Source organism: Myotis yumanensis, unplaced genomic scaffold (assembly GCF_028538775.1).
Source record: "Myotis yumanensis isolate MYYU_CA2020_CCGP unplaced genomic scaffold, mMyoYum1.0.hap1 SCAF_2, whole genome shotgun sequence".
NCBI lineage: Eukaryota > Metazoa > Chordata > Mammalia > Chiroptera > Vespertilionidae > Myotis > Myotis yumanensis.
In genome coordinates this window covers 182385371-182400682 of record NW_027223753.1, presented here as the reverse complement: position 1 = coordinate 182400682, position 15312 = coordinate 182385371, and the positions used below count along the sequence as shown (strand labels likewise).

General features: G+C 37.9%; 1 protein-coding gene across 1 annotated transcript in view; it reads left to right on the top strand.

Moving 5' to 3' along the window:
- The window catches only part of NAALADL2 (N-acetylated alpha-linked acidic dipeptidase like 2), a 796115-nt gene that overhangs the window by 173605 nt on the left and 607198 nt on the right, over positions 1–15312 (top strand). The window contains exon 2 of the mRNA XM_070403625.1: positions 13896–14397. Coding sequence (XP_070259726.1) covers positions 13896–14397 — 502 coding nt within the window. The remainder of the gene's footprint in view (positions 1–13895; positions 14398–15312) is intronic.

The following is a 15312-nucleotide window of genomic DNA, read 5'->3' as shown; positions in this document are numbered from 1 at the left end:
AGTTCTTCATACAGCGTGTCAGAAGAGAAATCAAAGCAGCAGGTTAAGGATAAGTTGAATTTTACTATTATTTTGAAGACTCAAGATTTGTCATATTTGGAATGGGCAAAACATAATCCTTGGTTTGGTCATTAGGTCATTTCAAATTTTAAAAATCCACTGATTCCTTACAGTTTAAGATATAGCATTCATTATATATATGTGAATAAAATGAATGCTTTTAGCCAGTTTTTTTTTTCAATGAATTCATGAGACGTCAATAATGAAATAGAGTAGAAAAGTAAAACTGGAATAATGGGAAAGTGTGAAGTGAGACCAAAAATATAAAGATAAGATAAAGGATGTATTGTGGGAAGAAAAAAAATAAATGAGAAAAGGAACTAAAATTCATGTGGGTAAAGTAATAATATTTGACATTAAAATTGAAATGATAGGTGAATTTAAACATTTTGAATGTATTATTATAAACTACCTTTCAGTGGTGTCAATTATATAAAAGTTCTATTAAATGTTTTGCATTTAATGTCTTTGTGAATATTGCATTTTCTTGCCTTTTGCCTGACATTTAATTTCATATCAGCACTACTTTTATGTGCCATTGGAGGTCTTTCATTTTTTATAATATTCCTGGTCATAAATAAAATATAAATGACATAAGCATTACCCAGTCTAGCTTTTGGTAAATTGTTTAGTTGCTTTAATTTACCCAAAACTATTAATATGCATGTATGTAAATTTTTAATAAAATTTAATGTCTTAATGTCAAACTGTCATACAAATGTAATATATTGCTATAGTATTTTCATCCTGTTTTTCTTATTTAATACATTCTCTTTTATTGAAAAGGTTAACAGTTTCTAGCACTATCATACATAAGGAAAGGTCACTTATAGAAATAACTTGAATTTCCTACTTTAAAGTAATGGTTTGTCACTTTTATTTTTAGACATAATTTCATTTTTGTATCAGCAGGGAGCCTAGAAGAACATTTTTGTTTAGCTTCAGATATATGTATATTTTTAATATGGCATTTAGAAGTAAGAAAGAACAGCAAAATCTTAGGCAATTTGTTTCTCTTTTTTGTTGTTGCTTGAGATAATTCTTAATAGTATTGCAATCTTGATTTTGTCATCAGTTTTCAATAGGAAGGTGCACAATTCTTAGTTTTCTTACCATTAATATATTCCTATTATTTAGGAAAACATAATAATTCACTTAAACTATTTTTTAGCCCCTAAATTAAGTGAATATATATATATATATATATATATATATACTAGAAGCCCAGTGCACAAAAATTTGTGCACTCGTGGGGGACGGGGGGTCCCTCAGCCCGGCCTGTGCCTTCTCGCAGTCTGGGACCCTTCGGGAGATAACAACCTGCTGGCTTAGGCCTGCTCCCGGGTGGCAGAGGGCACGCCCAATCCCTAGGTGCAGCCCCTGGTTGGGCTCAGAGCAGGGTTGATTGGGGAGTTGGGGCGCCACCCCCTGTCATGCACAGAGCAGGGCGGATCGTGAGGTTATGATGCCACCCCTAGTCAAGCTCAGGGTAGGGCCGATTGGGGGGTTGGGGCACCGCCCCCTGTCACACTCAAGGCACGGTCGATGGGGAGGTTGCGGCGCCACCCCCTGTCATGCACAGAGCAGGGCCCATCAGGGGGTTGAGGAGCTCCCCCCTGTCACTCACAGAGTAGGGCCGATAGGGGAGTTGGGGCACCGCCCCCTGTCACACACAGAGCAGGGCCGATCATGGGTTTGGGGCACCACCACTGTCACACTCAGGGCAGGGCCGATTGGGAGGTTATGGCTCTACCCTGTCACACACAGAGCAGGGCCCATGGGGGTGGGGGGCGCTGCACCCTGTCACACACAGAGCCGCAGGGCGATCAGGGAGTTTGGGAGCTCCCCCCTATCAGGCACAGAGCAGGGCTACTCAGGGGGTTGGGGTGCCTTCCCCTGTCATGAACAGAGCAGGGCGGATAGGGAGGTTGTGGCCCCGCCCCCTGTCACACACAGAGCCACAGGGTGATCAGGGGGTTTGGGCACTGCCCCCTGTCACGCTGACCCCGGTGCTGGGAGGCATATTACCCTTTTACTATATAGGATAGAGGCCTGGTGCATGGGTGGGGGCCGGCTGGTTTGCCCTGAAGGTTGTCCTGGATCAGGGTGGGGGTCCCCACTGGGGTGCCTGGCCAGTCTGGGTGAGGGGCTGAGGGCTGTTTTCCGGTAGCGGGTGACTGAAGCTCCCAACCGCTCCTTTTTTTCTTTCTTTTTTTTTTTTTTATTCTGGGCCAGCTTTAGCTCTGAGGCTTGGCTCCAGCTCTGAGGCCTCGGCTGCTGAAAGCAGGTATCTGGTTTGTTTGGGTTCTATAATCGAAACACTGTTTCAACTCCAGCTCTGAGGCCAGGCTGGCTGAAAGCAGGTTTCTGGGGTTTTGTTTAGCTTCTATATTTGTAACAATGTTTCAAACTTCAAGCTCAGAGGCCGGCAGCGGCAGGCGGGGAACGTTGGAGTCCTCCATCACTGAAGCAAGCAAGCCTCATGTTCGCTTCAAGCTGCCTGGCTTCCGGCCGCCATCTTGGCTGGCATTTAATTTGCATATCGCCCTGATTAGCCAATGGGAAGGGTAGCGAAGTGACATCAATTTGCATGTTTCCCTTTTATTAGTATATATATATATATATATATATATATATATATATATAGTCTTATAAGGAGCATATCATGCTATTAACTATAATGAATTTCTTTGTCTTTTGAGTTAAATTACCAATTCTAATTTTCTTCAGCTCATGGCCTAACAGTTTGAATGGTAATTTTTTACATTTGGATCTTACCTTTGGACCTTTTGCCCAGTGTAAAATTGAGGTGGTTCATATGATACATATTTTCTTCCTAACTAAATTTTGAATGAGCATAAACATATTGTACCAACATGTATTTCTGGGCTGCTCTCCTTCCCACCAGTTAATCTCAGTATCATGATATATCAACACTTCTCTGTAATAACACTCTAAAGTCAAATGGGGATTTATGAAAATGGGGGTTTTGTAAAATGAAAAACAGAGATCCGGTGCATTCATTCAATAGGTTACCACTCTGGGCCTGCAATAGTCTTCCTGTGTTAGTGTTTTTAGGAAACACAGCAATGTGAATTCTAGAATAAAGCCCCTCCAGTTTGTAGAAACCTGTTGATACTACAAAGCATAAAGGTATTTAAAAAGTAACTAATAAAGTACCTTTGAAAAATGTGAAAGATGGAGTGCTTAGTAGATAAAAGCTTCATCTATCCCTGGAAATCCGAACGCCATTGTGAAAAAGCAGCAATTTAAGATCATTCATGCGGGCTGAAAGGATGGAAAATTGCAGTGTCTCTACTAAGCTAAGAGGTTTCTCCTGGCAGACAGCTCTCAAAGAGCCAAGTGGTGTTTGTATTGATGTGTTAACTCTTGATACCCTCAAAGCCCTCTCAGGCCAGAGTAAACCACACATGGTAGGGAGTAGAACAGGATGGACCAAAGGGTTTTTATAGCTGAAAACAGGTCAGAGGCAGGTTGAATGTGAACAGTCACTTTCAAGTTCTAAGCAGAGTTGTTTTGTTGTTTGTCCCCTTAGTAGTGGGAGAAAAGAGGAATGTTGCCAGTGTTGCTAAGAAGAGATCTAAAGTAGAGGCTGTGGTCTTTTCCTCACAGCAATGTTCTTGGAAGCAATTCGCCCTTATTCAACACCACAGTGCTGGCAGCAGTGATGCCTGCCAGGGCTCTGTGGAGAGCAAACAACAGGATCTCCGAGGTCCTGGAGTCAGAGCAGCCCTTAGACATCTAAGCTTCAAGATAGGGACTTTCAGATTGAAAGGCAGAGACTCCCGGTGCTTGTGGTCACATTTGTGACATAACTGGGGATAAATAAGCCAATAAGATCTCTGAATTTGTTAACATCCTCCCAGCTTGGGGACTTTTAAAGAGTCTGAGGGTTATAATTTTTAAAAGAATAGGTTTGGGAATTTGACAGGTCAGTTGTGATACTCAGCGGCTTGCACTTACTCGCTGTGAGAACTCGGGGAAATGACTTAACCTGTAAGCCTCAGATACCTCATCTGTAAAATGGGAATAATACTAGTAAGATTATTTGATTACTAGACTAGATTATTTGATTACAAGACTATTTGAATTCATGCACTAGGCCCAGTGCATGAATTCGTGCACTGGTGGGGTCCCTCGGCATGGCCTGCAGGGATTGGGCTGAAGCCAGCAGTCCAGCACTTGCCTGCCACTCCTGCTCATCCCAGCCCTGCTGTGCTTGCCACTCCGTAGGCTCACTGCCGCTCTGCTGCAGTCTCCGGGCTGCAGCGGCCAGCCATGAGCCCTGTGCCAGTCAGTCAGCTGAGCAGCGCTCCCGCTGTGGGAGCGCACTGACCACCAGGGGGCAGCTCCTGTGTTGAGCGTCTGCCCCCTGGTGGTCAATGTGCATCATAGCGACCAGTTGACTGGTCAAACGGTCAAATAGTCAAATGGTCAACCAGTCACTTAAGCTTTTATATATATATATATATATAGATGTCACATAATGTAAGTAAAGCTCAAACGTTATAGTGGATCCTGCCTCATTTTAAGGGTTCAATAAATTATCTATTAGCATGTAATTCTGGATAACATAACATGGGAATGCTGTTACTTTTATGTATCCAAATCTAAGTGTAAGAAATAATAATGGAGACTCATAGTTTTCTCTGACTTACTAGAGGAAAGTTTCTTCCCAACATGGAAATCTGAGACTACAAAGAAAGATAACTTAGAAAAAATAGAATTAAAGGCAAACTCTTCAGCTGAGACTAACAGCCTTATACATAAGCAAGTGAGATCAGGCGAAGGCTGATGGGATTTGAGAAGACTCTGCAGATGCCTGTCTTTGCCTGGACTTCAGGGAAGCCAAGAACAGCATGAAAACTCAGTTATAGTGGCTTCCTTTAGCTGGACTATCAGAATTGTTTCCTACTCTGCTCTCCTTTATTTTATTTTATTTTTTGTGGTTTCATTTATCTCGTGTGTGTGCATTTCTAACGTAAACCACATCAAATACTCTGAAGGTGGAAAGGATGTAAATAATTGTAGAAGTAGATAAATATAATACTTCTACCAATTTTACTATACATGGAAATGATGACCAGATACCCCCCACCCCCCAAAACAGAGAGATATTCTAGGATCTAGGTAGAATCAAAACACCAAAAGGACCAGGAAAGGAGTCCATGCAGGGACCGGACCTGTTTGCACATCCCAAAGTAGAGGTTGGTGAGACTTCAACTTGAATGATACATACTCTGAATAAAACTAAATATTCAAACTACCTGATGAGGAAACACAGAGTATACTCTATTATTTTAGCTCATTTAAATTAATTCTTCTGTTTGCCAAATCATAAATTAAAATACATCATCTAATATTGAAAAACATTACCATAAATACAGGAACCCAGGTGGGCCCAATTAACGATTCACTTAGAGTGCGTTACACACAGTAATTGCAATTGCACACGGGTACCTAAAGAAAGGCGGCCCACTCAGGGAACTGGCCAGGTGGTCATACATATGCAAGCAATATAAAACAAATTTACACAAACCTGCTGGATTTCATCAAATAATTTTCCCTCAAATGGTTTTTGACTGCATTTTGCAATTTATAGCTCATTAATTTGGCATGCTATAAGGGTACCCTTTTACATATCATTTAGAATCAAGGTAACTCAGGCCCCAGAGTAAAGTGAGATTTATACTCTCCAACTTTATTATCTGCTAAATTCAATGTACTATTGAATTTAAGAGTAGGCTTTGTCTAATTTTTTTTCTAAAAATGAAGCACAAATAATAGGTTCCCTTTACTTTATATACACTCTAATTTCAATTAGTGAAGCATGAACAACAAATAATTATTGTCATTTCTTGTATGCAGTTGACACACAGCATTGCAATTAAATAAGAAATTCTTAATGCATTTACAGACACTATAGCAATTGCCAGGGCCATTTCACAAAACCAGATGGAAAAAAATCTCATTATACTGGAAAATTAAGTCAGGGAATAGAGTCTTCTGAATTACTGTTTTTATAGTTTTATCTTTTGCCCTGCTTTCAAATTGAGGCCATTAAAGCTTTCAACAACAGAAATGGATTCCACAAATATGGGCTTTATTTGTACAAACTAGGTTCATACTGAAAAATGTATGTCAACCCTTTTTAGGCTATAAGGAATAGTCAAATTTAGATTTAAAAATTCCTCTGGGCATTCATATAGTTCACTGGTACAGCATCTAAAGTACAGTGCACGAAGGTGCATAATGAATACCTTTCGATGATGCACTGACATTTCTAAGAAAGCATTTGCCTCAAATCAATCTGCTCAAACCAGCAAATGAGTTGACATTCAAAGCTTTAGGAAATGCTATATGAATATTTTTTCCCATAGTACAATAAAGATTCAATCATAGAACTGTCATAGGAAATTGAGAACCTGCCTTATGTTTTAAAGTTAATCTACCAGATCCATTTATTTATTTTACTTATAAAATGAATTGTTCTAGTAGGAAAGTCTTTAGATGTATTTCTAATTCTAATAAGATCTATACTGTTTGAGTTAAAATACTATTGGTATCATCATAGTCAATAAATCAAGTCAACCACTTATGACAAACATGTCTTTCTACAACAAACGTTTATAACTCATAATTATCGTTAATTCCTAGAACTATTAAACTGAACTCTTCAGCATTATGGAAAAGCTTTGGGTTTTTGTTGTTGTTGCTGTTATTGTTGTTTTGTTTTCTGGAATTAGACTAACAAAAAATTGAACTCTGCAACAAAAACATATAGAATTGGTGGTAGTAAGTCAAATGCAATAATAACATTGTATATAACACTAGAGGCCCGGTGCACAAAATGTGTGCACGGGGGCAGGGATTACCTCAGCCTGGCCTGCACCCTCTTGCAATCCAGGAGCACTGGCTCCTAACCGCTTGCCTGCCTGCCTGCCTCATTACCCCTAACCACTCTGTATGCCTGCCTGCTCGCCCCTAACCATTCACCTGCCTGCCTCATTGCCCCTAACCACTCCACCTGCCTGCCTGATCAACCCTAACCACCTCTGCCTTGGCCCCCGCTGCTGCAGCTTTGTCCGGAATGACATACGAAAGGTCGTTCAGCTGTCCGGTCTAATTAACATCTTATACTTTTATTATCATAGATTATTATAGATTAGCCAGACTTTCCTTTCGTCTATCTGAACTATAGCTAATGATTAATAGATATTTCCCACTCTTAAAAGTGCTTGAGTACACCACTGCATTTCCCATTACCTCCAGGTCTTGTTATTGAAACTTAAGTCTCCTAGTCATAATTTGATTTATTCAAAGCTATACTTTAAAACTGTAAGCTCCAGCCTGACTGGCATGGCTCATTGAGCATTGACCTATGAACTGGGAGTTCATGGTTCAATTCCTATCAGGGCATATGACTGGGTTGCAGTCTTGATCCTCAGTGTATGGTGTTCAGTAGGCAGCCAATCAGTGATTCCCTCTTAATCATGAATGTTTCTGTCTCTTTCTCCATCTCCCTTCCTCTCTGAAATAAACAAAAATATATTTTAAAAAATAAAATAAAATTGTAAGCTCCATATATTTCCAATTTCTTAAACTCTATAAAATTCTGGAGTGATCCTTTATTAGTGAATCAATTAAATCTGTTAGGTGCTGTTATAAGCACCTTCAATAATTTATGTCATTATTTCCATTTTACAAATGTGGAATCTAAGCATAAAGATATTAAATAACTGGTATATACTCTATTGCAGAGTAGTCTGACTATAGAGTCCACTGATTTAGAGATTGATAAGGCCAGGTCATTATGTAACAAACTTCCTTATTATAATTGCTGAGCAAGGAAGTAATAGTGCTATGATTATATTTTTAAATAGCATTAGTAATATATAACATGTTAGACAAAATTTTTTGTAACATGTATTTACCATCTAAAACATTTGCTATCCATTGTGTTAGGCTGTTCTGCAGCAGCTAGAGATTGTACTTCACAAATTAAAATGTTATCCTTTTTCAGTATTCATCTTTTATTTTTGTATAATTTATATTGTTTCACCCAGTAAAAATAGTGAAAAAAGGTATTCAAAGTATCAATTTATTTTTAAATGAATCATATGCTTAGTAAGAATACAGTTTTTTTTTATTGATTTAAGCCTATAATAGCCTAGAAAAAAATGCCTTTTAGTTCAATTAGTATCTGCTTTTTTCCTTATAAAGGGATAAGTGTAAGTAGTCTTTCCTTATCCATGGTTTTGCTTACCTGTCATCAACTGTGGTCTGAAAATATTAAATTAAAAATTTCAGAAATAAACAATTCATGAGTTTTAAACTGTGTGGCTTTCTGAGTGGAGTGGTGAAATCTGATGGCTGTCTGTTTTGTCCTTCCTGAGAGTGAATCTTCCCTTTGTCCAGGCTCCCCAAGCTGTAGGTGCTCCCCTCCTGGTAGTCACTTCGTAGCTGTCTCAGGAATCAGATGGACTGTCCTGGCATTGCAGTGCTTGTGTTCAAGTAACGTTTATTTTGCATAGCAATGGCTCCAAAGTGCAAGAGTAGTGATGCAGGCAAGTTGCAAATACCAAATAGAAGGTGTCAACGGCTTCCTTTCAGTGAAATTATGAAAGTTCTTAACTTAAGGAAAGAAAAATAATTGTAACTGCTGAAGTTGCTAAGATCCACATTAAGAATGAATTTTCTATTTGTGACATTGTGAAGAAGGAAAAAGAAATCTGTGCTAGTTTTTTTGTTGCACCTCAAAACTGCAAAAGTAATGACCATAGTGAATGATAAGTACTTAATTAAGATGGAAAAGGCACTAAATTTGTGGATGGAAATGTTTTGGGAAATTTGTCAGAAATTAAATTTTTGAGAGACAGACGACATTCACATATCTTTTATTACAGTATATTGTTATAATTATTCTGTTATCATTAGTTGTTGTTAATGTCCTACTGTGGCAATTTATAAATCAACCTTTATCATAGGTATGAAGACTGTATATACACACACACCGAGTGGCCAGATTATTATGAACACCTGACGTTTGTAGGCAAATTAGCTTAATTTTGTGCTGAAGTTGCTAGAGGGCCAGACCATTATAAATAGAGAAGCAGGTTGTTTACTACGACAATAGACGTGATTTTTTTCTGAAGATATAGGTAAACAATATGATTTAACAGCATTTGAACGTGGGATATATATACTGAGTGGCCAGATTATTATGACCACCCCATTGTTACTTCTTTGGGCCACCTTTTGCCTTCAATACTGCAGCAATTCTTCTTGGCATTGACTTCACAAGATGTTGAAAGGTGATGTGAGGAATCTGACACCATGCCTGATGAATAGCACTGTCCAGTTCTATGAGATTTGATGGTTGTGGAACCAGCTGCCTGATGGCTCTTTTAACTTCGTCCCACAAATGCTCAGTTGGATTGAGATCTGGTGATTGTGGGGGCCACCTAAGCAAGGTAAAGTCTCCCTCATGTTCTTGAAACCACTCCTGCACAATACAAGCACCGTGGCATGGTGCATTGTCTTGTTGGAAGAAGCCATCTCCATTGGGATATGCCATCAACATGATAGGATGAACTTGATCAGCAATGATACTTAGGTATGTTGTGCTATTCAGATGTTGTTCCACATGAAGTAAAGGGCCCAAATCATGCCAGGAAAACATGCCCCAAACCATAACACTGCCCCAACTAGCTTGAAGGGTTGTACTCATGCATGCTTTCATGCTGTTTCACCCAAATTCTCACTCTGCCATCTGCATGATGCAACTGGAAACATGATTCATCGGATCACATGACTTTTTTCCAATGCTCGACTGTCCAAACCTTGTGTTCCTGTGCGAATTGGAGACATTTTATCTTGGTAACTGCAGACAGCAAAGGTGTTTGAACAGGCCTTTGGCTGTTTTGCTGATACTCCATGGTTCTGGTCGCCAACAATCATCCCACATTCAAAGGCTGTTAAATCGCATTGTTTACCCATATCTTCAGAAAAAAATCACTTCTACTGTCATGGTAAACAACCTGCTTCCCTATTTATAATGGTCTGGCCCTCTAGCAACTTCAGCGAGAAATTATGACTAATTTGCCTACAAACGTTAGGTGGTCATAAAAATCTGGCCACTCGGTGTATATATGGTATTATACTATCTGAGGTTTCAGGTATCCATTGTGTGTCTTGGAACTACTCTCTGTAACTAAGGGGGAACTATTCTCTATAAAAAGTAAATGTTTTAATATATTGAATTTCAAAAACAATTCAGCCCTTGGCGTGGGTCTGGGTGGGAAGGAATCCAACCTAAATGAATAAGATGTGTTGAAAACATGGAGAATATATTCAACTTTTCTTAAAAATTGCTCTTTATAGAAAAGACAGTGGCACAATATAGACTATAAGGATGTTATGGATATTCCTATTTAAAGAAATGCCACAAGTTTCTATGACCTGCCCTATGCCAAAGTCCTTGTCTTTTAGAGAAAGATTCATGGGGTAGATTCAAAATCTTTTTTTAAATTACTCATGTGGAGTAGCTGTAAAGTACTATGACAGTATAAATTAAATGAATCTTGTGAGTCAGTAATAGAAAATATATGGTCAAATGGCATAATATATGACATTTAAGACATGCTGATTTTGCTGAAGATTTCTTTTTATAATATTTTCATTGCAGTTGGGAATTGAAATGTTCTGGTAAAAGAAATGTGATATGTCCTTTACTATTCTCACAGGACATAGGTATTTTAAAGAACACTACGTTCTTTGTGGGACTTATGGAATAATTTGTTCTCACTCCAAATTGAATATGTTATCAAAGTTTTATTTGCTTAGTAGTTTATCACTCAGTTTTATTTTTAGATGGATTGATGGATTAAATGAAACAAAACTGTGAGGGCAGAGATTTATATTTTTGCAAAAGCTATCCTATTTTCCTTAAAAGCAAGACAATTTGAAACAAATGTGGATATGTATTTTTAAACTAATAAGTAGTTAAAATACTTTATTGTACATGCTATCACATACTTATTTCCTTGGTAATTTTCCTGAAATACTTGGATTTTGTTACATCAAGTGGCTCCATTCACCTTTGATTCAGATGCTGCTCTCCTGGAAGATAGAATTTAGTGAAAATTTATAAATGCATAATGAGTTCAAAGTAGTAGTAGGATGTCAGGTAGATATCCATCATAATGAGGAGTTAATATCTGTATCTGCATTACATTCTAATTGATGGCTCTGTCTGATATTTGAAAAGCGTTAAATTGCTGATGTACATGTGATGGAATGCCTATTGTCAGGCTAGAAATGAAAACTCTGCCTCGTCACTGCAGTTGTTTTCTGAGTGATTTGTAGAGAAGTGACTTTGAATGGTCATATTAGAGGTCAGAATTAGAGATCTCACATTTTAGTAGTAACTCCTATGTGTCAAGTCTTCCTTCAACATAAACTATGTTCTGTAATTCAATTTTTGAAAAAAACTTTAAGAGAAAGAGACTTGAGTCATTAAAATTAGAGGAAAAAATCTAGAAAGCCACAGCGGGACTGTGTTTAAGTAAATTAATCAATAATACATGAACTGAGTGATTAAAGAAGTAAATATCATAATATCATGTCAAGATAACAGGAATTTATTGATGTTTAAGCCAAACAGGAAAAAAAAGAATGACTAGTGCTAGAAAATTGCAGTATTTTATAATGTATGTTTAAATAAGTTGAATTGTGGAATATTCAAAAATTTACCACCAACTTTTCCATCTCACATTTTTATACAACTGCAGTTACCTTAAGATTAATATGTATACTATTATATATGTATGTGTGTGAGTGTACATGAATGTCATGCAACCTCCTCCTTTTCTCTACAATATCTTGCAGAATTATATAATTTCTTCTGCATTATTGAACTAGTTCTTATTTCTTTCCAGCAATCTTTGGCAGTCCTCCCTTCTCTAATACTAGAAATGTCCCTCCTGACCCATGCAGCATTCAATGGATGTGTTAGGTTCACTGTCTCAATTAATTCTAATGACAACACTTGGAGATTTATATTATTATCACACACATTTCACAAAGGAATACCCTGTGTTGCAAAGACGTTAAACCTTTTGGCCAAGATCACCTTCCCTAGCTTTTCTCTAAATGTCTGGCTTGTGTGCTGCATCTTTAGCCACAGCATACTACTCTGGTCTTTTCAGGTGTTCCACACACTACGCATTCTCATTATTCTGCATGCCTATAGAGTTCCCTCTGCCAGAATGCCCTCCTCTCTTTTGTCACAAGTACCTTTGAGGTCACTTGGGAAATCCTTTCTCAGCTTCTCTGTAGAATCAATCACCCCTGATTCTCCCGTCCATTTTGCATATTTTGACTTATTTGTTTATGTATTTGTTTCTCTGGGTGTAGTGTTCCTTTCTTGAGCAATAGGGACCTGTCCCACTACCTGACATGCCTTAGATTTTCATCTTTATTGACTTAACTCTAGGCAAGCAGAAATCCTAGTTTATAGGGTAGTAGAATGAGAATCTAGCCAGGAGTACAATGTTTATTTTGTAAAGTTTAATATTTAATTATATTTGGACTTTTTTAAACATTCAGGATATTTTATCTCATGAGCTCCTGCCAGCCAGGATTGGAGCTGTGTATACACATAATTCTGTGCATCATGCCACTCCCTTTTATAAAGACCTTGTTGGTATCTTTTTCATTAGAGTTTATTTGTCAACCACTGGCTATTAGGCAATTGGATAATCAGTTGTCAGGTGAGCTCTGTTCTTTATCCACAGTGGAGCACATAGAATAATCATAAAACATAGTGAGGGATCTTAGATTCCAGCTGGGATGACATACCTAATACACGGAAAATTTTGTTATAAATTCTCTTAATCTGTAACCATAACACACAAGTGGGTTACTGAATACAGACTGAAGACCACTTGTAGTTAATTAGCCTAGTTATCCTAATACCTCTCTGCAGGACACTACAAACTGTCATCCAAGACTGTGTAGGGAGGAAAACCTCCATCTGCCATTTCTGTAGCAAGGTTATGAAACCAAACTCTCCTAGGCTAGCAAAAGGTATTTGTTTGTTTGTTTTTTTGGGGGATAGGTGCCATCCCAGACTTTCATTCAAATTTCAATGAGTGAGGCCAATTCATGTCACTAACTGCATAACTCCTTGGAATATCATGGTCTTCCGTGGTAGCCTTAAATTTCTCTAATCCTTTTGATTACTCATGACTATGTGATGTACTGTATCTTGCTTCTTGTATTTCTATAGAGTTGCTATATAGGCAGAGCAATTTCATTTAATATTAGCTTTGTCAATGTAAATCATTCAGGAGTCTTTTTTTTTTCTTTCCCCTTCACCTACCAAATAGCAGTTTTATTGCTTCTGCCCTTGTTTTTTTCTTAATAATGATTTTGAAAATGAGTAAGCATAAATATTTCCTTCATTGAATACATTACACTCAATGCAACTGTGCATTGTGACTTATTCTCTTGAGCTTCAAAGGTAAATTTGTATGTGTGTGTGTGTGTGTGTGTGTGTATTTTGTGTTCTCATAAGTTTTTCTACCAAGTACCATATACTTTTATTTTTAATACAATATCTTCTTTTCCTATAGTAACATCGATAGCAAAACATGATTAACTTATATGTGATTTTTCCATGGGGGCAATGCATTTTTGTGGATAATCACTAAAATTTTATGGACACATAATACAGTTTATTGTTTTATTTTTACCATGGGGTTTTTATTTATTGTTTATTTTAAGAAGCAATATCTCCCTTGTTTTCACAGGTAAGAAGATGGCCTATCAAAAAGTCAATGCAGATCAAAGAGCTCCAGGACATTCACAGTACTTGGACAATGATGACCTGCAAGCCACTGCCCTTGACTTAGAGTGGGACATGGAAAAGGAACTGGAGGAGCCTGGTTTTGACCAGTTTCACCTAGATAGTGCAGAGAATCAGAACCTAGAGAGTTCAGAGACTGCAGACCTCAATCTTGATTCCATTCAACCAGCAACTTCACCCAAAGGCAGGTTTCAGCGACTTCAAGAAGAGTCTGACTATGCTACCCGCTATACAAGATCTGCACCAAAGAGCAACCACTGCACCTTTTGCCGCCTTTTAAAAATACTTTGTACAGCCATCATTTTGTTTATTTTTGGAATTTTGATAGGCTATTATGCACATAAAAATTGCCCTTCAAATGCTACATCTTCAGGAACACTTGATCATCAGTTATATCAAGAGATTCTCCAGACAATCCAAGCAGAAGATATTAAGAAGACTTTCAGGTAGGAAAAAAAGAAATGGATGTTGGTGGGGAGGCATTTTCTGGAAAGATGTTTTAGGGAGTACTGAACAGGTGATTTTTCCATGGTGTAAGATTAACCTTGTAAGATGAGAGATATAACTTACTGGGACATTCTTCACAGAGGGGGTCTACATTTTCAGACTTATGATATTGCAATATAAATTAATGATGCTGCTTTATTAATTGGTAATAAGAATTGTGGATACTATGAAGACTAACAGACTTGAGCTAGTGCATTTTTCCATCTTGGGAAGTCCAGGTATGCCAACTTGAGATGCAAAGACTGCGGGATGTACATGTAATAAAAACTAAGGTGTTAACCATATAATTGAATTTTAACAATCCCAGAATAAAATAAACCTGCTTTTTTGGGCAGAAGTAACTGCCTCTTATGGTCAGGAGCACTGGTAGTATTTGGTCTTCTACATCCCTGAGCTTTCCAATGAGCACATTTTTACTGAAACACATTGGGTTCAGGCAATTCCAAAAACTCACCTTCCTTTTTAAGGTAAGTTGCCATTTGACTTGTCTTGCCATAATGTGTTGATTATGGCTATGTTATCTCCATACTGGATCCCATCGTAGGAATTAGTTTTATTTACATTGTAGAGATATATTTCTCCTCTCTTAAGGGGGAAACCCCTATTTCCATCAGACCAACTAATGGCAGCAAGAACCCTGGATTAATGGCTACCCAATCCTGCCAAAGAGTCCAAAATCTTAGAACCCGACTTGTTAGCACTTACTGTATTGTTATGATCCTTCTTAAACTGACCTAAAATGAGGAACACTCTGTTTCAGCTATCTAGAAATAAAACAATAATTTGCTCTAAGTTTAATTAAATCTATGCTCACTTGCCCTACTTTAATATTCTTTGGCATAAGAAAGTAAACA